This window comes from Phyllostomus discolor, chromosome 6 (genome assembly GCF_004126475.2).
Source record: "Phyllostomus discolor isolate MPI-MPIP mPhyDis1 chromosome 6, mPhyDis1.pri.v3, whole genome shotgun sequence".
NCBI lineage: Eukaryota > Metazoa > Chordata > Mammalia > Chiroptera > Phyllostomidae > Phyllostomus > Phyllostomus discolor.
Genome location: NC_040908.2, coordinates 40302818 through 40330343, shown reverse-complemented (window position 1 = coordinate 40330343; position 27526 = coordinate 40302818). Strand labels below are relative to the sequence as shown.

At 36.8% G+C, this 27526-nt stretch overlaps 1 protein-coding gene across 4 annotated transcripts in view; it reads right to left on the bottom strand.

Moving 5' to 3' along the window:
* Positions 1-27526, bottom strand: part of KIAA1841 (KIAA1841 ortholog) — a 60427-nt gene that overhangs the window by 11612 nt on the left and 21289 nt on the right. For all 4 annotated transcript variants that reach the window (XR_004903675.1, XM_028516758.2, XM_036028006.1 and 1 more), the window contains 8 exons: positions 22937-23023; positions 22720-22830; positions 15361-15484; positions 13108-13260; positions 4123-4268; positions 3010-3109; positions 1563-1595; positions 616-715 (listed from right to left, as the gene is read on the bottom strand). Coding sequence is in view for 3 of the 4 variants with exons in the window: in XM_028516758.2 (XP_028372559.1) it covers positions 616-715; positions 1563-1595; positions 3010-3109; positions 4123-4268; positions 13108-13260; positions 15361-15484; positions 22720-22830; positions 22937-23023 (854 nt within the window). In the remaining variant the exon portion in view is untranslated. The remainder of the gene's footprint in view (positions 1-615; positions 716-1562; positions 1596-3009; positions 3110-4122; positions 4269-13107; positions 13261-15360; positions 15485-22719; positions 22831-22936; positions 23024-27526) is intronic.

Genomic DNA, 27526 nt, shown 5'->3' with positions numbered 1-27526 from the left:
CTATGCAGCAGAAAGAAAGAAGCCCTTTGTGACAGCATGGGTGGAGCTGGAAAGCATTATGCTAAGCGAAATAAGCCAGGCAGTGAAAGACAAATACCATATGATTTCACCTTTAACAGGAACCTAAACACCAAAACAAACAAGAAGCAAAATATAGCCAAAGACACTGAAATAGAGAATAGGCTGACAGTGACCAGAGGGAAGAGGGGAGGGAATTTCAGGGGAGAATGGGAAGGGTTTATAGGAACAAATATAAAGGACACATGGACAAAAACTAGGGGGCAGTGGAAATGGGAGAAAGGTGGGGAGGGATGGGTGGGCGGGCTGGGATGAGAGTAAAGGACAGAACACTGTACTTGAACAACGATTAAAATAAAAAAAACTTGGAGGATTATTTCTCAGTATACTGCACTTTTTTAAAATGATTTTGTGAGTATTCTGTGTTAGCGCCAGGATTAGGAAATCCTGATAGAGCCGTCTTTATTTTTTTTCTTCCATGTTATACCCTACCATGTGAACGTGTAAAGCCAATCCCTCATCCCTTGCATTAAAGCATTCAGAATATAGCCCCTTCACAAAAATAAGGCTTAATTTTTAACTAAGAAATCAATGTACTTTGTTTCTTGGACACTTCTTCTTCATCTCCAACTTCATCTTCAGTGACTTCAGATCCAGTCGTATATTCTTCTTCTTCTGAAAATAGTGACTGTTGTTTCTGAATTAAAAAATAATACATATCCTATTAAAAATGTGGTATTATCACATATACAATGAATTTTTTCACATATATGTAAATTTATTTTTGATGAATGAGCCAAATAAGAGCTGATAAATGATCACTGCCTAACACAACATTCAGGAAGCAGACATAACAATTTCTGTAATTAGGACAGGATCACATTACATCAAATATTTTTTATTTATTTCCTTCACAGATCCTAGAAGAGTGATGGCACCTAACGGGTATTCAGTGTTTGCTGAATTGTACCTCTGTCAGTCAACTAAATGCATGTTGATGGATATGAAGAGTAAATTAAAGTACAATAATTGCCAATATTAAAGTAGTCTCATAAACAAGCACATGTGCACATTCCCTGGATCAGAGGGTTCCTGGATCACTTAATCATACCTACATCCATTTCCTGCATCTATCCACCCTACTGTCTGTCATCACTGATCCGAGTTCTGACTCCATTTTTGTGAATACTGATGGCAGATGACACAAGAAAGGCAAACGGGTAAAAAAAAAATCAAATAACCAATCAAACAACCAAATAATTGGAAAGTTCCTGTTATAGATTTGTTGCTTTGTTCAGTGACAAAAATAACTTTTAAAAGTTCATTTAATTAGACTTACAGATTATGCAGCCAGAAAATGAAGTATGTGTCTGCTCTAAACAATGACAATTTTAGTAAATACAAAAGTTTAGACACTGAAATGGATGATAAACATTTAACTAAAATATATAAAATCTAAAAATACAATGTTGATAACATATTAAACTATACTTCAATTTAGGAAGAAAGAGATCCATGAAAGTGGAATGTAGTTGCTCACTCACCAGCTGCAGAGTCCAGTTTTTCAGTGATAAAAACTTTAAAAAAGACAAGAGAATAAGAGATAATAAATCTGCATCTACACAGACTAAAGCTTCTTATTTTCATATGGATACTCTAGAAGAATTTTTTTTTTAGATTTTTATTTATTCATTTTTAGAGAGAGGGGAAGAGAAAGAGAGTAATATCAATGTGTGGTTGCCTCCTGCATGCCCCATACTGGGGACCTGGCCTACAACCCAGGCACGTGCCCCGACTGGGAATCGAACTGGCAACCCCTTGGTTTGCAGCCTGAGCTCAATCCACTGAGCTACACCAGCCAGGGCTAGAATAATTTTAAAAGTTACAAGTATAATTTTCTTCCAGGTTGAAACATAATTTTAAACTTAGGCTAAAAATGATATAATCTTTTATATCCTCTGTCTAGAGAAGATATATATGGCTTAGCAAAATAAATAAATAAAATAAAATAAAAACATTTCCTAGTGTCATTTCCAAAGGACAAGTAAATAACATATAGATATAATATACTTTTGGTTATTTTTTAACTATTTCACTTTTTAATGTTTATATTTTTATAAATTAAGGAACCAGATTATATATGAATATTCAAGAAATCTAATTTGCTATTTTGCATGTAATTCATAAATAAATATTAATGATTGAACACTTATAGCCACTTGGAGTTTAAAACTTATTTTACATGAAGTATTTCACTTTCCAAAGTAAATGCCACCCCAACAGACAGGAAGCTACCAGCAAACAGATTCCCTGATTGTTAGCAGCAGGAACCAAAGATTCCTGGTCATATTTTAGTTTTGAAATTTTGGAAAAACTAAATGCATTCCTGATTATAATAGAAAAAAAAAGAATTTCATGTCAAAAACAGTTTATAGTACTAGGAGGAGATAAAATATGCCATTCATACTATTTTCACTCTTCAAGTCATTATTTATCCATAATAAAAACTCTGAAGGCCATGCTATATTTTCTGCCAAAGTTAAGTCAATTAGCCACTAATTCTATGAGGACAATAAACGTGTCCTATTACCCTTATAGTTCTATTAATTCAGCATAATACCTTGTTACATTCAGTAGTTAGAAAATATTTATTAACTAAAAATTTCAACTTCAATTTATTTATTTACTTATCCTCACCTGAGGACATCCTTATTGATTGTTAGAGAGAAGGGAAGGGAGAGCGAGAGAGGGAGAGGAAGCAAAACATCAATCAGTTGCCTCTCATAGGTGTCTCGAACTCACAACCTAGGCATGTGCCCTGACCTGACCAGAAATCAAACGCTCAATCTTTTGGTTTACAGGATGATGCCCAACCAACTGAGTCATACTGACTAGGGCTCAACTTCAATTTAAAATGATCAAGTTTCTGTCAAAGATTAAATGTCATCAATTTTTTGTGTAAATAAAGAATGAGTGAAACAAGCTACTCACAGCATTGAGCTCCCCACTTTTGGGGCCCCATGGTGTACTTGGCTCCAGTAAAACATCACAGTCCAGACCCTTCTCATCCCAGGGACCAACTCCAGAATCACTAAGGAGAAAAAGACATTATATAAAGAAGTGTTCAATTTCTTAAGAATTTAAATGCAAATGATATCTTTTTTTATTGCACATGTTTTATAATTTGCTCTTTAGAAATATAGTTCTTCATAGACACAAACAACAGTATGCTGATTAGCAGAGGGAAGGGAGGGTGCGGGGAGGTAGAAGAGGGTCAAAGGGGGAAAAATGGTGATGGAAGGATACTCGACTTGGGGAGGTGAACACACAATACAATATACAGATGATGTATCATAGAATTGTATACCTGAATACTGCATACTATATAATTTTATTAATCAATGTCACTCCTATAAATTCAATTAAAAAAAGGAACTACAGTTCTTGAGGATAAGGTATGTACTTCTAAATTTACATTTCTTAATTCATCGAATGATTCCCCCAGCAGGGATCACTCCGTACAGGGGGAACACCATTGTGCTCCAGGCATCACATTTGCCTGGGGGTAAAATGGGCTCCTATAATGGGTACTACTTTGAGAATGGTACCCATTACAGGAGCTCACTTCAGCAATAGAAAAAAAAAGAACCGCCTTTATTATGAAGTCCTCCTAACTTCAACCTGATAACCTGCTGTAGTTGCAAGATGATGGAAGTAACCTCAGAAATTAATGACTTCAAGGAGCTCAAATTTTTGCAAAGATAACCTCAACCATCAACTATTTTTCTAGTTGTGTCAATCACAACTAGATGAACTTAAGTAACTTGAAAAAAGAAAAAAAAACACTTCAAAAATTGGATTGCTGGTCCCAACCTTTCAATCACCAAGGACTTCTTTTATTAGTTTTTCTTTCTCCAGAAGTGCTCTCCCTATCAAATAAGCACCCGATGGTTCTTATTTTAAGCTAACGTGATTTCAGTTAAGCTTTCTGAAATAATGTAAACTATATGAAGACTGACATTAGTGATTTGGAGACACACTAGGGGATGGTAAAGCTGCAGTACCTCCCTCTCCCCCTCCCCCATTCCTCCCTCCTGACCTCACCTAACTGTGTCTTTAGAAAAAGGCACAACAACGACATCTCTGTGTTTGTGCAGATCATCCAGTATTCTAGCAGTTGGAAAGGAGAGCAAATCTCCATCTTCACCTTGATCGTGAAGAGCAACCACGTGGTCTCTCACTTTACAACCCTGTTGTACAAGAGACACTAAATTAGAGAGGTTGGTTCATTACGGAAACCTCCCTTTAAAGATGACTATGTTTTTGTTCCTCTTTGCTTAGTCATATCAACCATTTTAGCTCTTTTTTCCCAAGGAAAAAAATCTTGCACAGGAAAGAGCATGAGACATAAATGTACGAGGTCTGTCCAGAAGGTATCCAGCCATGAAAAATAGAGATGCTTATTGAAGAAGACACAAGATGCAAGAAACATTGTATATAGGACAATGACGCCTCAGTTCCCTTCAAAAAAGGTACCTTGGGACCTCACACAGTTCTAATCACCACCAGCTGCCCCATTGTATTTTCTTGAATCTCATTGAAGTTTAGAAGTCTTTTCCCTTTCAAAGGTGATTTTAGTTTTGGGGAAGGCCAGAAGATGCAGGGTGCCAAATCTGGGCTGTAGCAGGGCTGAGTCAGCTGGGTGATTTGATGTTTCACCAAAAGACTCTGCACAAGACGTGATGTATGAGTGGGTGCATTGTTGTGATGAAGCTGCCAATCACCAGTTGCCCATAGTTGTGGTCTTCTGAGTCATCCGAATAGTTTCTGCACAGGAATGTTCAAGCTTAATGCAAAATTCGATGCTTTACTCGTTCAGTCATTTCAAATGCGATGGCCACATAGTACACATGCTCATTCAACAGCATCTACCACCACCATTGACTAGTGCAGTGAAGTCACTGTTCATACATGCACATTCCAGGCACTCTCCTTGGCTGCCAGGTTACATCGATGCTGCACAAATTGTTCTTGCTCTTTTAACAATGGCTGGGCTTTTCTGGACAGATCTGGACAGACCTAATATACCTTAAAAATATCCAAGAGTATTCATGTAACCACCATCCACATTAAGAAGTAGAGTATCAGCCCTGGCTGGCGTAGCTCAGTGGATTGAGCGCGGGCTGCGAACCAAAGTGTTGCAGGTTCGATTCCCAGTCAGGGTACATGCCTGGGTTACAGGCCATGACCCCCAGCAACCGCACATTGATGTTTCTCTCTATCTCTATCTCCCTCCCTTCCCCCTGTAAAAATAAATAAATAAAATCTTAAAAAAAAAAAAGAAATAGAGTATCTCCAACACTCCAGGAGTCTCCATGAGCCCATTCCCCAAGGGCCTATAACCACCTCCCTTCTTCCAAAGGATAACCTCTATCCTGACTTTTAGAGTACTTAATTCTCCTTGCTTTTATCCTTTTACCACTGGAAGATACAACCCTAAGTACTATTGTTTAGTCTCACCTCACTCATTTGGTTCAAACTGTGTTTTTATTCAGCCAAGTTATTATACATACTAACCTTTGCTTTAATATACAGTATTCCTTTGTATGAATACATACAAATTTATTTATTCTACAATTGATAGATGGGTTGTTTCCAGTTTGGAGATATTACAAATAATACTGTTATGGCCCTGGCTGTTGTGGCTCAGTTGGTTGAAGCATTGTTCCATAGACTGAAAGGTCATGGGTTTGATTCCTGGTCAGGGCACATGCCTAGGTTGCAGTTTGGTTCCAGTCGGGGTGCGTTTGAGAAGCAACCCATTGATGTTTCTCTCCCTCTTTTTTTCCCTCCTTCTCTCTCTGCACATGTCCTCCCTTGGGTGAGGATAAAAAAATACTATTATGAATATTCTTTTACATGTTTCCTGGAACACAAGTGTTCATGTGTACAAAAATATATTACTATCAGCAGTGTATGAAGAGTTCTCTCATTACTCTATATTCTCACTAATTCTCACACTTAGTGAGACATTTTTAGTCATTCTAATGAGCATGCAGTGGTATCTCACTGTGGTTTTTATCTGCTTTTCCCCAATTACAAATGAGGTTGAATTTCTTTTAACGTTTACTGGACAACAAAGAACTTTGTTGTGTGAACTTCCTATTGTCTTTTTCTTATTGATTTATAAGAGTTTTAAAAAATCTTATATGAACCTTTTATGGAGATGTGTTGCTAACATCTGGTTCTACCTGTGTGTTTGTCTCCTCAGTTTATTTAATGTAGTTGACATACTTTAAAATTTCTTCCTATGTTATTACCTTTTAATAACTTTATTCATTTTTCTTTCACATATAGATCTTTTTTAAAAAAATAGTTTGGGCTAGAGTCTAATTCCATTTTTTCCCCAGATGGATATCCTAATGTCACAGTACCTCTTATTGGAAAGTCTATCCTTTGCCCACTACTCAGTAATGACACCTTGTCTCAGTCAAGTACTCAGTGGCTCTGAGAACTTTATTTTCTATTGGTCCATCAGTCTATTCATTATCACAATCATCCCATCTGAATTACCAAAGCTTTATAAAAAATTCTGACATTGGACAGAGCAAGTATTTCTACCTTGGTGTTCTTTGAAACTATCTCAGCTATTCTTGGCCCTCTGAATTTCTATATACATTTTACAATCAGCTTAGCAAAGTTCCCAGTACAAAACCATTAGGGTTTTTATTGAGGTTGCATTGATCCATATAGATCAGTTTGGAGAATATTTACATCTCTACAATATTGAGTCTTCCAATCTATGAACTTGGTACAGTAATACATTTTTTCAGTGTTCTTCATTTTATCTCAATGATGTTTTATGTTTTCTCTATAACATTTTTATATATATTTGTTAGATTTAATCCTGGGCACCTGATATTTTTAAGGCTGCTGTGTTTTCTTTTCATAAATTTCATTGTCTAATCTAATTGGTTTACAGAAATACTATTGCTTTTTATAAATGCTTTTTAATAGATCAATCTTAAATTCTTATTCATTTTAATAATTTATCTGAAGATTCTTCAAGGTTTTCTATGTTCACAACATCATCTACAAATTGTAACAGTCTCTTTTTAATTTCTTTTTCTTGCATTAATATACTGCCCAGGACCTCCAGTTCCATTTGAATAGAAGTGTGGTGATAATGGGGCATCCTTATCATCTTCCCAATTTCAAAAGGAAAATTTTCTCCATTCCACTATTAAATGTGATATTTGTTACAAGTTTATTATATCATCTATCCTTTACTGAATTACATAATTTTCCTTTTATTCCTAAATCTGGTAAGAATCTTTATTTTTTAATTTTTTAATCATTGTACTCATACCCTTCGCACACATTAATTTAGAAGTTACACATTCTGTTGTCCTTTTAGTGGTTATCCTAGAACTTATAAGATGTACCTTTGACTTATCAAAGTCTAATTTGTTAATACACTTCCTTCTCAAGACCTTTTAAACTCAATTTCACTGCTCTCCCAACTTATAGGCTATTGTAAGTTTTAACATAATTATATGTTAAAAGGTATAGTATATATCCTGGGGAGGGCAATCTGCTTTACTCAGTCCACCTATTCAAAGGTTAACCTAATCCAGAAACACCCTTGTAGACAAATACAGAGTAATGTTTAACCAAATATCTGAGTACCCCATGTCCCAGTCTAGTTGACATATAAAATTGGTAGTCATACCCTCCAACTTTATTCTTTTTCATAGTTATTTTTTCTTTTTTTTTCAAAGTTGATATTGCTGTTTAGGCACTACATATAAATTATAGAATCAGATTATCAATTTCTACAAAGAGCCTGCTGGTATTACATTAAATCTATAAACCGATTTGGAGAGAGATGACGTTTTAACAACATTAAATCTTCTGACCCATGAACAAAGTATATCTCTCCATTTATGGGATGTTTAAATTTCCTCAAAAGTATTTTGTAGTTTGCAGGGTGTAAGTCTTTCACATCTGGTAGATTTATCTCTCAGTTCATCATATTTTTGTGCTAATGTAAATGGCATTTCTAAAAATTTAAATTTCTGGGTTTTTCCAAATACATTAAAAAAACAACTGATTTTTGTAATTGGGAAAAATGTATAGTATATATCAATTACATATTTTTAATTGTCTATATTAATATAATTATATATTTATTACAAACATGAATGCATACATACATGCATATGTACACAAAGCATTACCATCATTTTTACAGTGTTCATTTAGATTTCTCAATACATTAATTTCTTTCTTTGATCTTCATTCCTTCCTGTATCTCAAGAATGTGTTAGTATTTCTGTTAAAGCAGTTTGCTAGTTGTACATTCCTTCAATTTTTCTTTGCCTAAAAATATCTTTATTTTGCCTTCATTTTTTTTCTTATTAAAGATTTTATTTTATTTTTTAAACAGATGGGAAGGGAGGGATGAAAGAGAGGGAGAGGAACCCCAATGTGTGGTTGCTCCTTCCACGCCCCCCACCAGGAACCTGGCCCACAACCCAGGCTTGTGCCTCAGACCAGGAATTGAACGGGTGACCCCATGGTTCAAAGGCTGGTGCTCAATCCACTGAGCCACACCAGCCAGGGCTTGGCTTCATTCTTAAAGGATATTTAAGGAAGGCATAGGTTTCTAGACTGTTAACATTTCTTTTGGCACACTGAAGACCTATGGACTATATTCTGACTTCCATTTTTATTGCTGAGATATAAACTCTAATTATTGATGTCTTAAAGGGATTCAGCACTTCTTCCCTCTGTTTTTAAAATGTTTTCTTTGTTTTTTTGTTTTCTGCAGTTTCACTATGATATATGCAGGTATGAATTTCTTATTATCTTATTGGGAGTCACTGGAATTCTTGAATCTATAAATTGACATATTTCAATAATTCTAGAGTATCTCAGCCATTATCTCTTCAAACTTTGCCTCTGATCTATTCTCTTTCTCTTCTATTGGGAACCCCATTAAAAAGTTAGATGTCACATAAAAAGACAAAAAGCGTGTGATTCTACAATACCATATAAAGTACTTAGAGTAGTCAAGTTTGTAGAGATGCAAAGTAGAACAGAGGTTGCCAAGGGATACGGGGATGGGGAGTTGTTGATTGGGTATAAAATTTCAGTTTTGCAAGAGGAAAGAGGTCTGGAAACTGGTTGCACAACAATGTGAACCTATTTCATGCTACTGAAATAAATATACACTTAAAAATGGTTAAAATGGAAAATTCTATCTTATGCTTATTTTACCACAATTTTAAAAAGAGGCAGACATGCACACGCTAGGTCTCTTACTTTATTTTACATTTCTCATTTGGTTTCTCTGTGGTTTGTTCTGGGTAGTTTCTTCTGATTGTTATCTTTTAATTCATTGATTTTTCAGCTGTACATAATCTGCTGTTAAATTTGCCAATGAGCTTAATTTCTGTATTACATGTTTCTAGCATTTCTATTTGCTTTACTTAAACCCTTTTATAGTTTAGAATTCCCTGACAAAAATTTCTAAGCTTGGCTTCTATTAACTTAGACTAAATACAAAATCTTATTTAATTTATAGTCTATGTAAATAATTCTGTGGTTTGTTTTTGTATCTTAAATTCTGCTATTCCCATTCTCAGTAACTTATTTCATCTATGCCAGGTTATCTCTGCATGCTGAATATTTTGTTGAAAATTGTTTATAGAAATAATTTGAGGTTTAGAATAATGTTATCTTTGTCCAAAGAGGATTTTTACTGTTCTCCCATGTTCCTGGAGAGTGGCAATCCAGGATTACCTTAATCCAATTTCAGGGCTTGAAATATTCTACGCCACCCAAATAAATCAAAGCCAGGCTACTATCCAGGCAAGAAATGGCTTGTTTCTGACTTACTCAAAGTGTAAGGGAGTGAATGTTATTCATCATTATCCCCAGTATTGACAGACCCTGGATACTGACTATTCCCAAAAATCCTGATAGGGCACCAAAAACAGCCCAGCTTCTCAACCGCTCTTTCAGGTTGCAATCCCCTCCAAAATGGCCTTGAGTGCCAGCGCACTCCTCTCAGTTCCCTTTATCCCCTGTATCTTATCACTAATTCCCCATTAGCTTGTTCATGCTTTTAATATGATCTTTATATTTCATCCACCTTTTTAAGTTGCTTTTTGGTGGGAGGATTGGTCTGTATTACGTAGCCATTACTGGAAATATAAATCACTGTATGAGTTATCTAGATTTCACTTAGCCCAATAAATTACCTCAATAAATATCCATGATTTCACAAACAAAATTTATCATACAGTTTAATCACTATTTACTCCTAATCCTCTCACAGTAAATGGATTAGTAGTTGATATAACTATTAAGTAGATGAAAAAGCCAAAGAGTTACAACTTTAAGAAGTATTGTTCAAAATGAAGTGATAGTTAAAATAGAAACATCATAACCATAAAGAACTGTAAGGACTAAAAATCATGTTACTGCAATAAAAGCAATCATGAATTAACAAAATCCCTTGGGCCTGTCTAAGCTATTGCTCCTCTGCTCAAAGTCTCATGCTTCATTTAAACAGTGTTGCATGCAAAGTGTTAACTAAATTTTAGTTATGAACACTATGATGGCAATCTATTACCTCACTAATAAAATTTCTGATAATCAAAATTGGTAATTGATTGCAAAAATAACAAATTTCCTAATCCAAATTAAATCCTATGATCCATCATTTCAGTAACATTTGTGCTAACATCCCAAATTCCTTGCTGCTAAATTTCATCATACCCTTCTGACAAAACCCCAACTCTGGATGAGCTCAAGTACCCATTTTCACCACTCCTGGAGAAAATTTCTGGAGATAGCAATATGAAAAGCTATGTTGGATTTCACTATACATTTATGATCAGCAATTTTCAATGACCCTAGTAACCTATATTTATCTGGAAAATTCACTCTTCTGTTTTCTGAAAGACTTTCAAACCTTAATACTTCCTCCAAACCTTGAAACCTTCCCTCTTTCCCTCATTCTTAGCAGACCACTTTACCTTCTTCTACTTGATGGAGAACAGGAAAGGCATTCAATTGGATTAATTTATCATCAATGAGAAAAATACAATTTTACTAATTCTGCAACCATCCTCCTCTTCTCTCCTGTCACATTAGAGGAGCTTCCCTTCCTCCTGTCTACACAAATACTGCCATTTGTGCTTCAGATCCACCCTACTCTGCTTCCTCATAAACCTTATACTATCACCCTCTCCTTACTGGATCCTTTCCACTCATTTTTAAGACGTTCTCTTCTATCAAAACAAAATAAAACAGAAACAGAAACAAATACAGATTATTGATCCATCCCCTTCCTTTCTCAAATTTTCCAAAAGAATTGTTGTTCACACTGCCTCCATTTGTTCTTCTTTCACTCACATTTCAGCCCACACTAATCTGACTTCTGGATCTAGCATACCACCAAAACAGATCTTCATATCTATGGATTCCAGGTCACCAAAGCCAAAATACATTTCTTTCATTATTTTACTTGACCTCTTAGCAGTACTTCATATTGTGGACTGCTCTCTCTTGAACACTGCTCCCTTGACTTTCACAATAATGTTCTTGGTTTCCCTCCTATTATTCTGGCTGTTCCTGATTATTCTCCTTTGTAGGCTGATGCTTCTCTATCTAGCCATTAAATATTGGAGTTTCTCCAGGTGCTACTGTAGGCCCCCTGCCCTTATGCTCACCTATACTTGGTGGCTTCAACTATCATTTATTTGCAAGAAGACTTAAAAATTATTATATCCAGCCTCGTCACTTATCTGAGAACCCAAACCCATATATTTAACACTCTTTGTCTGGTTATCTTATAGAGCATCTCCAACTTAAAATGTCCAAAACTGAACTTGTGAGCCTCTTTCCAAACCTAATTCCCTTCTGTTGTTTCCTCTTCAGTGAATAATACCACCATCAATCAAGTAGCACAAGCAAGAAACTGAGTCATATTCTCCCTATATGACATAATCCATCAATCAGTTTTATTTCCTAAATATTGAATTCATCTATTTCTCGTCATCTCCACTGCTCTAGTCCAAGTGACCATCATCTTTCTCTGAGGCTACTATGACAACTTCCTCCTGGTCCTAATTCCACTGATTATTCCTCAAGCCATTCTCCACACTGCAACTGCTATTTTCAAAAACCTGAAGTGAAGAAAAAAACTCAAACATGGTGGAGGAGGTCCTGCCCCTATATGGCCTGACATCTACTTGCCTCTCCAGCTTTGTCTTCAAATATGCATGTTTTTTTTTGTTTTGTTTTTGTTTTTTTTCACATAACAGGCAGAGTTTCTTTCAGTCTCTTACTCACTGTAACTCTTGGATTTGCTGTTCAGACTGCAGGGCTCTTTCCCTTCCTCTTCCCCTCAAATGTTCCTACCCACCCTTCAGATCTCAATGAAATGCCAAATCCCTAAGAAGGTAATATCAGCCTATTACAGACATTTATGAACCTGCAAACACTTCCTTGTATAATTTTTCCCTTTTGATATTATTGCCTGAACTCTAAGCTCCTTGAAGACAGAAACTATCGAACTTTATACACTGCCCTCTGCCTTGTATAATGTGTGATACAACTTTGGTGCTTTATAAATACAGGATGGGGCAAAAGGAGATTTACAGCTGTAAGCATGTGGAACACAAAGAGTTTATTCTTGTATTATTAATGATGAATTATTGTATTATTTTTCTACACGAACAACTGTAAACTTACTTTTGCTCCCCTCTATATTTGTTGTATGAAAGTTGTATGAATGATGATGAGGAAGAGCTTTAGGTTCCTTTCATCAACCATGAATTTTAATTATGTAACATTTTCAAAAGTGTTAGTGATCAAGGACTGTAACCTATAGCGATACTCATGTACTGCACTAAGGTGTATGTGCAAGGATGTTCATTGCAACACTTGTAATACCATCAACCCTACATTGATGTATTACCTTTATACTTTAAAAACAAAAAGGGAAAAAGATTTAAATAAAATAAAAATTATTAATGAGCAATGTAACTGCAAAAGGGTAACATTGAGCATTACCCTTATAAGCTGAGTAGGATCAAACCGAAGAACCTTTTGGTTGCAGCAGGGATAAATTCCAGTGCCCACAGTACTCAGCGAACTTGCTGCAGGAGGATAAACCACTGCTTCTGAATGATACTGACAATGTGAAAATTCTATACAGAGAAAAACCTGAATAAAATAAATATATAAAATCAATAATTATTCCCATATTGTATATCTTAAGGTATACAATATTTAAGTGTATCTTAAAAATACTTTACTCAAGACCACCTATGTTCTATTTACATAAAATATACAGAAATGGCAAATCTCCAGAGACTAGTAGATTTGTGGTTGGCTGAGATTGGGAAGTGGTAACAAATGGACACAAGGAATCTTCTTGGGGTGATGGGGTGATGAGCTGATTGGATGGTGGTGAGGTTGCACAACTCTAAATTTACTAAACTGCATACTTAAATGAAGATTATGGCATACAATTATACTGTAATAAAGCTATTAAAAAGCAAAAACAAAACATGTCACCCAAAATTCAGATGAATTAAATTGATCTTGATGTTTATCTAATTTTACAATTAGCCAAACACAAAGTTTTCAATGAAAATAATGAAATAAAATTTTGCCTCAATTATTCTTTGACATATTTTTAAGGTAAATATTTAGCATTAGTATTAATGAAAACTATGGAGTAACTTCGAATCATTGGTGAAGGAACTTATAAAGATTTAATTATAAAAGTAATAGATTTCAGCCCTGGCTGGTGTAGCTCAGTGGATTGAGCATAGGCCTGTGAACCAAAAGATTGCTGGTTTGATTCCCAGTCAGGGCACATTTCAGGGTTGTGGGCAAGGTCCCCAGTAGGGTGTGCTCGAGAGGCAATCACACATTGATGTTTCTCTCCCTTTCTTTCTCCTTCCCCTCCCCTCTCTCGAAAAATAATAAATAAAATTAAATTTAAAAGCTGGGAGGAATGCAAGTTCAGAGACTTGGGAAAACAGGCTTACATTTACTATGCAATCCAGCATCTAACCTACTTCTAGGTTATTACCCAAGAGAAATAAAAACCTATATTCATATGGAAGTCCATAGGACATGTTTATAGTAGCTTTCTTCATCATGGCCCCAAACTACAAACACCTACAAAGCCCTTCAAAACACCTACAAAACACCTAGTGAATAAACATTTCAAGTTCATTTTGGTAAATAAAAAAAAAATAAAGCTGTACTTAAAAAGTTAAATGTGGTATAATTTTATTTGTATGACTTTCTGAAAAAGTCAAAATTATAAAGACATTTAAACAAATCAATGGTTACCAGAGTCTGGGGTGGAAGAAGGAACTGACTGCAAAGGGGCATAAGAAATTTTTAGGGTGATGGAATTGGTCTATGCTTTGACTGTGGTGGTAGTTACATGACTGTGTTTGTCAAACGCCAGAAATTAATTTTACTGTATAAAGGTGAATTTTACTGTACATACATTTTATTTCAATAAACCCAATTTTTAAAAATTGTGGGGACATAAGGAGTCTATTGGGTATAAGTCCAATAGAAATCTCATAGTGAAGGTTTTAATAAGCAGCTCTTCGTTCCCTCTACCGAAAATCATTACTCAAGTGAGAGAGGAAAATTACTGGGGTTAGAGAGACATTAGGGATTCACAAAAATTTTTTATGTAGAACACTCTGGATTTATACATAAGACTAATTAGGAATGACTGTGACCTACAATGGTCTATTTATTCTATAAAATGATTTATTATTGGTATCTTTAAATAGCAAGCTTTCTTGTGTTTTTACTACAGAATTCCTTTATTAAAAAATGAGCAAAACCTTTTTTTGGAACACAACTGTTATAACAAGAAGGGCACATATCAATAGCACTCTATCTGCAAAGGTGTTTCTGGATTTTTCAAGAAATGTGTGGGCTAGCAGAGAAAAAGTTTGGCTGGAAATAACTGAAGGCAATAAGGACTCAGTATTTATTTTTCCATTAAAAAAAGTATTTAGTGACTTAAAGCTTGCTGGTTTTCTAAAAATTTGGCAAGTCGTTGATTGTTTCAATAATGATAATAAAGGAGAAGAAGAAATGTAGTAAGAGAAATTAAGTCAGATGTAAGCAATGTTTCTATAATAGCACCAGTGTTTTTGCCACTAATTTCTTAAAAAGATATCAGATATTATCAAAACACATCCAAACATACTAATTAAACAGCACATATCAAAAGAGCCTGCTCTCAATGTTTGCAGAGCAGGGTATTTTTTAAAAACTCACCTGACAACATCTTGAACAAGTTAGCCAGTTGACTGTTCCCCACAAGCGCCAATACACATCTCTCCAAGATTTTAGCTCTTCAAAAAGACTATTCAAATACTCATGAATGTCCCAAGTCTTATCTCTGGGGAAAAAGTCTCAATTGTCATATTATTTTACAAGCAAGCAATATTAACAATTGATTAGAGCAAATGTTTTTAAATATGTGGCTTATATCCAAGAATTTCCCCAAAATAATGGCTGTGGGATGGACTAAACTGAATGGTAGATAAAATTTCATTTTGGAGTCTATTTATTCTTTTTTTCCCTATGAATCATAGGAAAAGGTATAGAAGGTTGAATGCCGAATTATTTTGCTAAGCTACATATAGGGTTATAAATTAAATACATATTGAGTAGACTAACATTTGAGACTTCAGATGTTGCTTTAGTCTAATTGTACATATTGTATAATAAGATGTACAGTAATAATTGGTGATTTTGAACATTTCATTAATGTGATCTTTATATTATTCTCAAAAGACATTTTCAGTAATTGAGTAATAATAGTAAGATACAATCCATCTCAGAAATATACATTTTTAAGTTAAGTAAGATAAACTTTAAAAATGGCAAAGGCTTAAAACCCTATTTGCTATAGAATTATGTAACTCAAGTTACCATTTTTTTCCAAGTCCCTTAATCTTTTCAAACTTTTGCTCTTCTTGTCCTTAGTTCAACAAATAACAAAATACTATCATGTTATTACAAATTACACAGGAACTTGTTTTAAGTTAAAGACAATTTAAAAAGTGTTACCAATAGCTGGCCTATTGGAAAATACTTTGAATAAAACAAAAATGGATGTTGAAGTTACTATCAATTTTTTCACATAGTTACCACTGTCATAATATATATAGAATATATAATTGTTATTGCTATCAGAGTGGACATTCTTTTTTTTTTTAAGAGTGGACATTCTTAAAAGGTGAATCAAGTCTCAAGACAAAAAAGTATAAAATGTCAGGTGCTTACAATAACTAGTAAAGATTGCCTGGTTGTTGTACGTAGAGAAAAATGTAACACTTTAAAGTCGATTGTACTATATTCATATTAGGTTAAATGTTTCTCTGTACTTCTGTTTTAATGTTTAAAATATGAAATCTAACATTTGTATATTTTAATATAAAAGAAAGAACAAGCACAAAGAAAATTAAAATCATCCATAATACTATGACTCAAAGGTAATACCACAGTAAACATTTTAGTGAACATGTCTCTAGTTTTGTTTTACAATGTGTTTGTTCTTTTCACTTCTTCCCACTAAAAACTTTATATGTAGGTATATATTCCTTTACAACATTATTTTCAAAGACTGCACATTAAGAATTGATTAGATGTACTTTATACAGATATAGTATTGTATGGATATATTTTAGTTTGTTTAATCATTTGGGTGTTTCCTTTATTTTTTTAAAGATTTTATTTATTTATTTTTAGAGGGGGAAGGGAGGGAGAGAGAGAGAGAGAGAGAGAGAGAGAGAAAGAGAGAGACATCAATGTGTGGTTGTCTTTCACGTGGCCCCCACTGGGGACTTGGCCTGCAACCCAGGCATGTGCCCTGACTGGGAATTGAACTGGCAACCCTTTGGTTTGTAGCCTGCGTTCAATCCATTGAGCTACACCAGCCAGGGTGTTTCCTCTATTACAAGTATAAACAATATAGCAAAAACTGTCCTTATTAAGTGCTTTCACAAATCCAATACTATCTCTTTGGGTAAATTCCTAGCAGTAGGATATTATCAGAGAATATATGAGTGAGGTGTGTCTACAAAGTATCCAGCCATAGAATATTAAAAAATAGAGATATTTATTGAAGAAGATACAAGATACAAGAAACATTGTACATAGGAAAAATGATGTCTTAGCCCCCTTCAAAGTAGGCACCTTGGGACCCCACACAATTCTCCCAATTGCCATCAGGTGCCCTGTCATATTTTCCCAAATCTCATTGATGGTCTGAAATCTCTTCCCTTTCAAAGGAGATTTTAGTTTTGGGAAAAGCCGTAAGTCACAGGATGCCAAATCTGGGCTGGAGGGGGGGCAAGTCACCTGGGTGATTTGATGGTTTGCCAAAAAACTGCGTGAGACATGATACATATAAGCAGGTGTTGTCGTGATGAAGCTGCCAATCATCAGTTGCCCACAGCCTTCTGAATCATCTGAATAGTTTCTGCAGAGGAATGTTTAAGCTTAATGCAAAATTTGATGCAGATTCATTGCTCTACTCACTCAGTCATTTTGAATGTGACAGCCACACAGTACACATGCTCAGTCAATGGTGTCTGCTACCCCCACTGACTAGTACAGTGAAGTCCTCATTGTTCATTCATGTGCATTCCGGTCCCCTCTCCTTGGCTGCCAGGCTACATCGATGTGGCGAAAACCATTCTAGTTATATTAACAATGGCTGGACTTTTTTCTGGACAGACCTCACGTATTTTGAAGTTTTTGCTTTCTTGAGACATACCATTTACATTTTCCCTCCAACTCAAAATGAGAACTGGTTTTGAACTTAAAGGGGAATAAAAAAAGAACTATGTATTAATGGAATACTGACAAAATAAGAATAACAACTAGATTGGGGAAATTCAATTTTATTATTATTTTTTAAATTATATTTTACTGACTATGCTATTATAGCTGTCCCAATATTTCCCCCTTTGCCTCCTCCATCCAGGCTCTCACCTCCCACCACACTCATTCAAGCAAACCCCACACCACTGTCCATGTCTGTGGGTCATGCATATATGTTTTTTGGCTACTCTGTTCCCTATGCTGTACTTTACATCCCCATGACTATTCTGAAACTCCCAATTTTTTACTTCTTAATCCCTTCACTTTTTTCACCAATCCCCACTGACCCACCTCCCACCTGGCAACTATCAAACTATTCTCTGGATCTATAATTCTGCTTGTTTGCTAATTTTGCTTTATAGATTCAATTATTTTTAAGTATATGTTATTGATTATGCTATTATAGTTGTCCCAATTTTCACCCTTTGCTCCCCTCTGCCTGGCACCCCCCATTACTCCAAGAATCCACCTCTTAGTTCATGTCCATGGGCCATGCATATAAGTTCTTTGGCTTTTCCATTTCCTATACTATTCTTAATACCACCTGTCTCTTTTGTACCTACCAATTATTCTTTTTAATCCCTTTACCTTTTCCCCTATTCTCTCTCGTCCTCCTCCCAATTGATAATCCTCCAAATGATCTCTATACCTATGATTTTGTTCCTGTTCTGGTTGTTTGCCTAGTTTTTTGTTTTTTTTTAAAGATTCAGTTGTTGATAGTTGTGAATTTGTTGCCTTTTATTTTATTTTTTAAAGATTTGATTTATTTATTTTTAGAAAGAGGGAGAGGGAGGGAGGCAGAGAGGAAGAGAAACATTGATGTGCAAGATATATATCGATCAGTTGCCTCTCACACACTCCCAACTGGGAACCTGGCCCGCAACCAAGGCATGTTCCCTGACTGGGAATTGAGCTGGTTCGCAGGACAGTACTCAATCAACTGAGCCACACCAGCTAGGGCTAAATTTGTTGCTTTTTTAATATTCATAGTTTCGATATCCTTTTTCTTAAATAAGTCCCTTTAATATTTCATATAATAATGCTTTGGTGATGATGAACTCCATTAGTTTTTTTCCTTGTCTGGAAAGCTCTTTATCTGACCATCAGTTCTAAATGATAGCTTTTCTGGGTAGAGTAACCTTGGTTGTAGGTCCTTACTTTTCATCACCTTGAATATTTCTTGCTAATCCCTTCTAGCCTGACAAGTTTCTTTTGAGAAATCAGCTGACAGTCTTATGGGAATATCTTGTAGGTAACTAACTGTTCTTCTCTTGCTGCTTCTAAAATTCTCTCGTTGTCTTTAACCTTTTGCATTTTAATTATGTGTCTTGGTGTGGGCCTCTTTGGGTTCATCTTGTTTGGGACTCTCTGTGCTTCCTGGATTTGTATGTCTATTTCCTTCACCAAGTTAGGGAAGTTTTTTTGTCATTATGTTTTCAAATAAGTCTTCAATTTCTTGTTCTCTCTTTTCTCTTTCCAGCACCCCCATGATGTGAATGTTGGTCTCCTAGAAGTTGTCCCAGAGGCTCATTACACTACCCTCAATTTTTGGTGGATTGTTTTTCTTCTTGCTGTTCTAATTGGGTGTTTTTTGTTTATTCAAATGCTGATTTGATTCTTGGCTTCATCCACTCTACTGTTGTTCCCCTGGAAATTGTTCTTCGTTTCATTGTATCCTTCAATTCTGTTTTTTCTTAATGCTTTCTGCATTCTTTTTAGTGCTGTTGAAGTTCTGTTTGAGTACATCTGCTCTTCCCCTAAGTTCACTGAGCATCCTTATAACCAGTGTTTTGAACTCTGTATCTAGTAGATTGCTTGTCTCCATTTTGCTTAGTTCTTTTTCTGGAGTTTTGTTCTGTTCTTTCATTTGGACCCTGCTTTTTGTCTCTTCATTTGACAGCTTCCCTGTGTTATGTTTCTATGTTTTAGGTAGAGCTGCTATGACTCCCTGGTTTGGTACAGTGGCCTAATGTAGTAGGTGTCACGTAGGGTCCAATGACACAGCCTCCCCTATCACCCAAGCTGGGTACTCGAGGTCACCCACCATGCAGGCTGTATATATCTTCCTCTTATAGTTAAGCCTTGATTGCTGTTGGTAGGTCAATGGGAGGGATTTACTCAGACTGATCAGCTGCAAGGGCTGCCTATGACCACAGACCACTGACCTCTGACTACTGTGGAGGATCAGCTATGCAGGGCCCAGTCCACATAGCAGGACTTAGTTCATTAGGGCTCTGGGGCCTGCTGAGTTCTCCTCATGAGTGTGTCACTTATGGAGGTAGTTGAGTAGTAGTGCTCCAATGTGCTCTGTAGCTGCCCACTGAGTGAGCAGGCTCTGGGGCTTTCCCAGAGGTGCGGGCTAAGGGCAGCCATTGCCTGTGTTCTGTTTGGGAACACCTGGCATAAGCTACGAAGTGATCTGGAGGTGGCTGCTACTTATGCTGTGCTTAGAGGTGCCCCAGGCAAGGGCAAACTGTGAATCAAGGCCAGCTGCTGCTAGTGCTAGGCCTGGGGTCACTTAGTAAGAGGTGCGGGGCTTGCTGAGGCCAGATGCTGCTTGTTTGAGATTTACAAAAATCTGAAGCATGAGCCAAGACAAGCCATTTGTATAGAAAAGCCACTGGAAACAGCTTGGGTGAAATCTGGGTTGGGCAAAACTCAGGGAATCCCAGGGTGGGGCAAACAGTGTGACCCTGGTTAATGGAGTATCACATATGGTGCCCGCCTGCCAGCTCTGTGTGGGGGAGGGCTCTGAAAAGGAACAATGGCCTCTGCCAGCACTTCTGTCTAGGAGAAAGCTGTCCTCCAGCTCTTGCCCTGGTTCCAGACACTTTAGTTCCTCCCTGTTCCTCCCTGTATGCCTCTGTTACCTTTCAAGTTGCTGCCCCAGTGCTGGAGCCCAGAGGGAGTGAATCTGAATAAGGCTGTGCATGGGCCATTTAAGAATTGCCTGGGAATCCAGAAGTTTCTGTCTTCCACAGCCTCAATCTCCATTGGTTTTTGCAGCCAGAAGTTATGGGGATTTATCTTTCTGGCACTGGAATCCTGGGCTGGGGGCCTGGGACCTCTTGTTCCCAAGATATCCCTCCTAATTTGTATCCACCATACATTTATGTGGGACCAGCCCATTCCATGTCTCCACCCCTCCTACCAATCTCAGTGTGGTTTCTTCCTTAATTCTGTAGTTGTAGGACTTCCATTCAGCTCAATTTCTGGCAGTTCTGAATAATGGGTTTTCTGTAGTTTGTTGGGAACCGCCCTGACTGGTATCAGAAGCTGAAACCCCCACCTAGGCTAAGGCTAAGGGAACGCCCTTGGAACCGTAAGCCAGCAAGGAGACAAGGGCTTGTCTCCCTGGCAGGAATGCTGCTTCTGCTGATTTATTCATAACTGAACCTCAAAAAGCTTGGTCGGTTAGCCAAAGACGGGTAAGATTCCCCACGGGGGGAACGACCTAAGCCAGGCACGATCACTTTGGGAGGCCCCCCAAAAGAAGGACTTGGGGGGCTGCAGCAAAAGAGGGTGACGGACCCTCGCTCCTCGGCTTTGACATAGCCTGAGTTCTCATCGTCTGGGAGAAAATCTCCTTATTGCCTTAGTTCCCGTGCTAAGCCTGAAACAATGATGGGGTGGTGCAGCTCTATGCTGAAAAGGGCGGATTCCCCGGGTGATCAGGCCTAAGAAAGAACATGTAAATTACTGTGAAACCTTCTTTGTTTAGAATGCTCTCAGTTGAATGAGAAGGGTCCAAGGAGAAAGTTAGTTTGTTCCTCAAAGTCTTACAGCTCTTTGACCCCGACTCAATACAATAGACCAGCAGAGTTCCTTGTTTTCTATAGTTCCTTACTTCCCCCTAATGAGTACTGTACTTTACCTGATTATGCAAAATGAGCCCAATAAAAGCAGGTATGGACTGTAAATCGGGGCGCTCCCCACTAGGGGGGGTGGCCATTTCGTCCCTACTTCCCCACAGAAACTAGTCTTGTCTCTGTGCATGTTTGTTTCTCGCGTGTTTTTCGGCGAGCCATCCACAGCGTTCCATGGTCACTGCTGGCCGGAGACCCACGTGCAACTGTAGTTTAGTTGTAATTTTTTTTAAAGATTTATTTATTTATTTATTTATTTATTTTTAGAGAGGGAAGGGAGGGAGAAAGAGAGAGAGAAACATCAATGTGTGGTTGCTGGGGGCCTTGGCCTGCAACCCAGGCATGTGCCCTGGCTGGGAATGGAACCTGCGACACTTTGGTTCATAGCCCGCGCTCAATCCACTGAGCTACGCCAGCCAGGGCTGGACAGCTAGTTGTAATTTTTTTGTGGTTATGTGAGGAGGTGAGCCATGTTTACCTAGGCTGCCATCTTTGCTTTCTCCAGAAAATTCAGTTTTAAAGATCATTTTCCCCACCAAAATTCACTTGAAAGTAAACTTGGTTCTCTTGGTTCTCTATTCAATATAACATTTATATAAAATCTGTTAGTGTAAAGAAATAATTTTATTGGTATTGATCAGAATATCTTTCGAGATAAATGCATGACCATTTTTACTCTTTGAAAACTTAACAGTTTAGTGATATTTACCCTCTTAATAAAATATAGCCTTTAAAACAACTTTGTTTTGAAAGTTGCATCTTTCTAAATCAAAACTGGATCACATATAGAAAATATATCCTATTGCGTATAGGAGTAGTTATGCTTCTATAAATACACTAGTAATTTATATTTGAAAAGCTGTATTTTTCACTATACCTTATGTGAATGTACACAATATTTCCATGTTGATCCACATTGATTTTTCCAGGAATGCAAGGAATTCTTCTTTCTGTTTCTTTAGTTAGAAGTTTCTTACACAAACAGCACCTACAACAAAAAGAGATTTAAAAATATAAGAAAAAATTTTAATGTAGTAAAATTAAAAAATTTAGCTGCATCATATAGTCTACCAAAGAAAAACATATTACCATACCTGTACAATGTTGCTGCATTATTCCGAGAATCTGGATTCAAGTATTCAGGATCAAATAGTCTTTCAATCTTCTTACAAAACAGTTTACTATTAACAACAAATGACCAACAAATTAATTTCCCATATATACTTTACTAAAGTTACTCAATAGCAATGAAAACAAACACTGATCTATCTGCACATGTAGAAAATAAGATTAATAAATCCTTAGATTTATTAATTCTCTTTGGGAATGTATAATACAGTTTTAGTGTTCTAAGTAAATAAACCTCCTAATGACAACTGCTTGATCAAGAATCTATTTTCACAATAAAAATAAGACTGAAATATTACCTCTCTTTTAGTCCTTTGTAACTGGAATGTTCAAGATTGAAGATTTTGGAAATTTAACAATTCTGGGTCTACCAAGTAACTCAGGACGTGATCTTTAGCAACTTAATCTCTCTTAACCTTGTTTTGTCATTCATAAAGTGGTGTTAATAATTCCAAATTCATAAGTTTTTAGGAGGGTTAAATGAGATAATTAAAAAAAATACCAAAGCATTAAGTATTCAATGAGTATTAATACTTTATTTTCATGCATAAAATGACTAAACTTCAAATCTTCTAATTAATTCTAATTAAACTAATTGTCATTAATTCCAAGTGTACTATCCTGTCTCCATTTTCTCTCACAAAACATCTGCTATTAAAGGCCAGATCCAGATTTAGGGCCTTAGTCCCATTTTTAAGTATTTGGCTCTTGGATAATTCCCCTGTCTCATTTCCCTTAAGGCCTAAACTCTTGGATCATCCCCTACATGATCAGTTTCTCCTACTCTCATGAATCGTCCTGGTCAGCAAATAAACATAATCTAATATTTATCACCTTAAAAAAATCCTTTATTGAGCCTACCTATCCCTAATAGCTACTACTAAATTTTTCAGCAATTGTTCAGAGCAAAACATCTGGAAAAAAGTCACCTAAATCCAACTGGTCACATTCTGTCCTCATCTCACTCTGTATGGTGGCAGCATTCTACTAATTTGATCACTTAATCAGTTTCTCCTGTTTGAAAACCTCTTTCCTTCAACCCACCGGTCCCTCCTCTTCAGACCCCTCACTGGTAACACTTCTCTGTTGAACCTCTAAATTTTGGATAGTCTTCACCAATATTCTTGTTAATAATTATAAAATTAAACAAATAAAAATAGATTTGCAACAGCACCCAAAAATTAAATGCCCAAGAATAAATTTAATAAGAAGTGAAAAATATCTCTCCACTGAAAATCATAAAACATTGCTAAAATAAATGAAGGGTTATACCATGTTGATGGACTGAATGACTCAATATTATTAAGATATCCAATTTTCACAAATCTACAGGCTCAATATTAACCCTAAATTATTCTGGCAGTTGTGTATGTGTGTGCACAAGAGAAAGAAAAATGGGTAGGCTAATTATAAAATTTACATGGAAATGCAAGAGATCTAAAATAGCTAAGACAGCAGTCTTGAAGAAGGAAAAAGCTGGAGAATTTAGATACCAAAAAATATTATAAAGCTGCTGCAATTAAGACAATGTGATACTGATAAAAAATATCAACAAAGAAACCAACAGAACAAAATGGAGAACTCAGAAACAGGGACTTCCCACCAAGATGGAAGTATAGGTAGACACACTGTGACTCCTCACACAACCAAAAGGACAACAAATTTAAAAACAAACAAACAAACTAACTAACTAACAAAAAAACAGAACTGACAGAAAACTGAACTGTATGAAAGTCTGACAACCAAGGAGTTAAAGAAGAAACATCCATCCAGACCAGTAGGAACAAAGATGGGCAGCTGGGTAGAGAGGACTTGAGGCAAGGTGGCAGCTGGCAGACCAGGGAGGTGGAAGCTCACAGACCAGGTGGTCCCACATTTGCATGCAGATAAACTGGGAGGAACAACTGGGGAGCAAGGTAGACCATGCAACCCAGGGTTCCAGAGCAGGGAAATAAAGCCTGGAAACCTAACTGAAAAAACCTGTGGGGGTTGAGGCAGCAGGAGAAACTCCCAACCTCACAGGAAAGTTCATTGGAGAGACCCATAGGGTCCTAGAATGAACACAAACCCACTCACCTGGGAATCAGCACCAGAAGGGCCCACTTTGCTTGTGGGTAGTGGGGGAAGTTGACTGAAAGCCACAAGAGAATGGAACAAGTGGCATTGTTCCCTCTCGGACTGTCCCCCACATACAGTGATACAACACAGCAACAGGGGTTGCCCAGCCCTGGGGAATACCTAAAGCTCCACCCCTTACTAAGTAACAGGTTCTCAGAGACCAAAAACAACCCAATAACAACAAAAATGGCCCAAATAAAAGGACAGGTCAAAGCTCCAGAAAAGATACAACTAAGTGACGAAGAGACAGCCAACCTATCAGATGCAGAGTTCAAAACAATGGTTTTCAGGATGCTCACAGAATTGGTTGAGTATGGTCACAAAATAGAGGAAAAAGTGAAGGCTATGAAAAGTGAAATAAAGGAAAATGTACAGGGAACCAACAGTGACTAGAAGGAAACTGGGACTCAAATCAACAGTTTGCACCAGAAGGAAGAAATAAATAGTCAACCAGAACAGAATGAAGAAACAAGAATTCAAAAAAATGAGGAGAGGCTTAGGAACCTCCAGGACAACTTTAAACCTTCTATCATCCAAATCATAGGGGTGCCAGAAGAAGAGGAAGAAATCAAAAACTTTTCTTTAAGATTTTATTTATTTATTTTTAGAGAGGGGAAGGGAGGAGAAAGAGAGAGGAACATCAATGTGTGGTTGCCTCTCACGTGCCCCCACACTAGGGACCTAGCCTGCAACCCAGGAATGTGGCCTGACTAGGAAAAGAACCAGCAACACTTTGGTCTTCAGGCCTGCACTCACTCCACCAAGCCACATCAGCCAGGAGAAATTGAAACTTAATTAAAAAAAATAATGAAGGAGAACTTCCCTAATCTAGCAAAGGCAATACACTTTCAGGAAGTTCAGAAAGCTCAGAGTCCCAAACAAGTTGCATCCAAGGAGGAACACACCAAGGTACATCATAATTATATTACCCAAGATTAAAGATAAGGAGAGGATATCAAAAGCAGCAAGAGAAAAGGAGACAGTTAACTACAAAGAAGTTCCCATTAGACAATCAGCTGATTTCTCAAAAGAACCCTTGCAGACAAGAAGGGGCTGGAAAGAAGTATTCCAAGTCATGAAAGGCAAGGACCTACAATCCAAGATTACTCTATCCAGCCAAGCTATCACTTAGAATGGAAGGGCAGATAAAGCGCTTCTCTGATAAGGTCAAGTTAAAGGAGTTCATCATCACCAAGCCCTTATTATATGAAATATTAAAGGGACTTATCTAAGAACAAGAAGATCCAAACTATGAACAGTGAAATGACAACAAACTCACAACTATCAACAACTGAACCTAAAACAAAAAACTAAGCACACAACTAGAACAGGAACAGAATCCCAGAAATGGAGATCACATAAGGGTTATCAGCAGGGGAGGGAGAGAAGGGGGGAAAAGTTACAGGAGTAAGTAGCATAGATGGTAGGTAGAAAATAGGGGAGGTTAAGAATAGTATAAGAAATGTAGAAGCCAAAGAACTTATATGTACAACCCATGGACATGAACTAAGGCAGGGGGGTGGGGTGGGAATGTGGGTGGGAGGGGGTGTGCAGGGCAGAGAGAAATAAAGGGGGAGAATGGGACAACTGTAATAGCATAATCAATAAAATATATTTTAAAAAAGAAAAAATAAATATAATTCATTAAAAAATAAAAAGAAAAATCTCACATATATATTCATCTGCAATTCTATGGAGATAGGAGGGTTTGCTAAGAAATCTCATCCCATCTCATCTCATCCCACGTTTTCAAACCTCATCTACTCTTAAATTTCTATTTTATGCCCTGACCTCTTACCTGAACTTCAGACTTGTATATTTAACTATCTACCTGTCATCCTACCTGATGTCTAAAAGTACATTAAATATATTAAATAATTTTAACATGATTCAAACCCAACTCTTGATTCTCCTCACCTCAATCTTTCCACTCTTTGTAAATGACATTAACCATCCGCTTAGTTGCTCAACCTGAAAACCTAGTAATTACCCTAGCATATTCTCTCTTCCTACACCATTACATTTGAAACACCTGTTAACTCCTTCTTTTTTAAAATTTTATTTATTATGCTATTACAGGTGTCCTGATTTTTGCCCTTTTGCCCCTACTCTACCCTGTACCCCCTACTCCCTCAGGCAATTCCCCCCCACCTATTGCTCATGCCCATGGGTCAGGTGTGTAAGTTCTTTGGCTACTGTATTTCCTACACTGTACTTTGCATCTCTGTGGCTATTCTGTAACTACCTATTTGTACTTCCTAATCCCCTCACCTCTTTACCTATTCTCTCCCCTGTCCCCTCCCATCTGGCAATCTTCTGGTAACTAACTCATTTTCTCTTGCTTTTAAGAGCCTCTCTTTATCTTTAACCTTTGGCCTTTTAATAACATGTCTTGGAGTGGGCCTCTTTGCATCCAGCTTGTTTGGGACTCTCTGTGC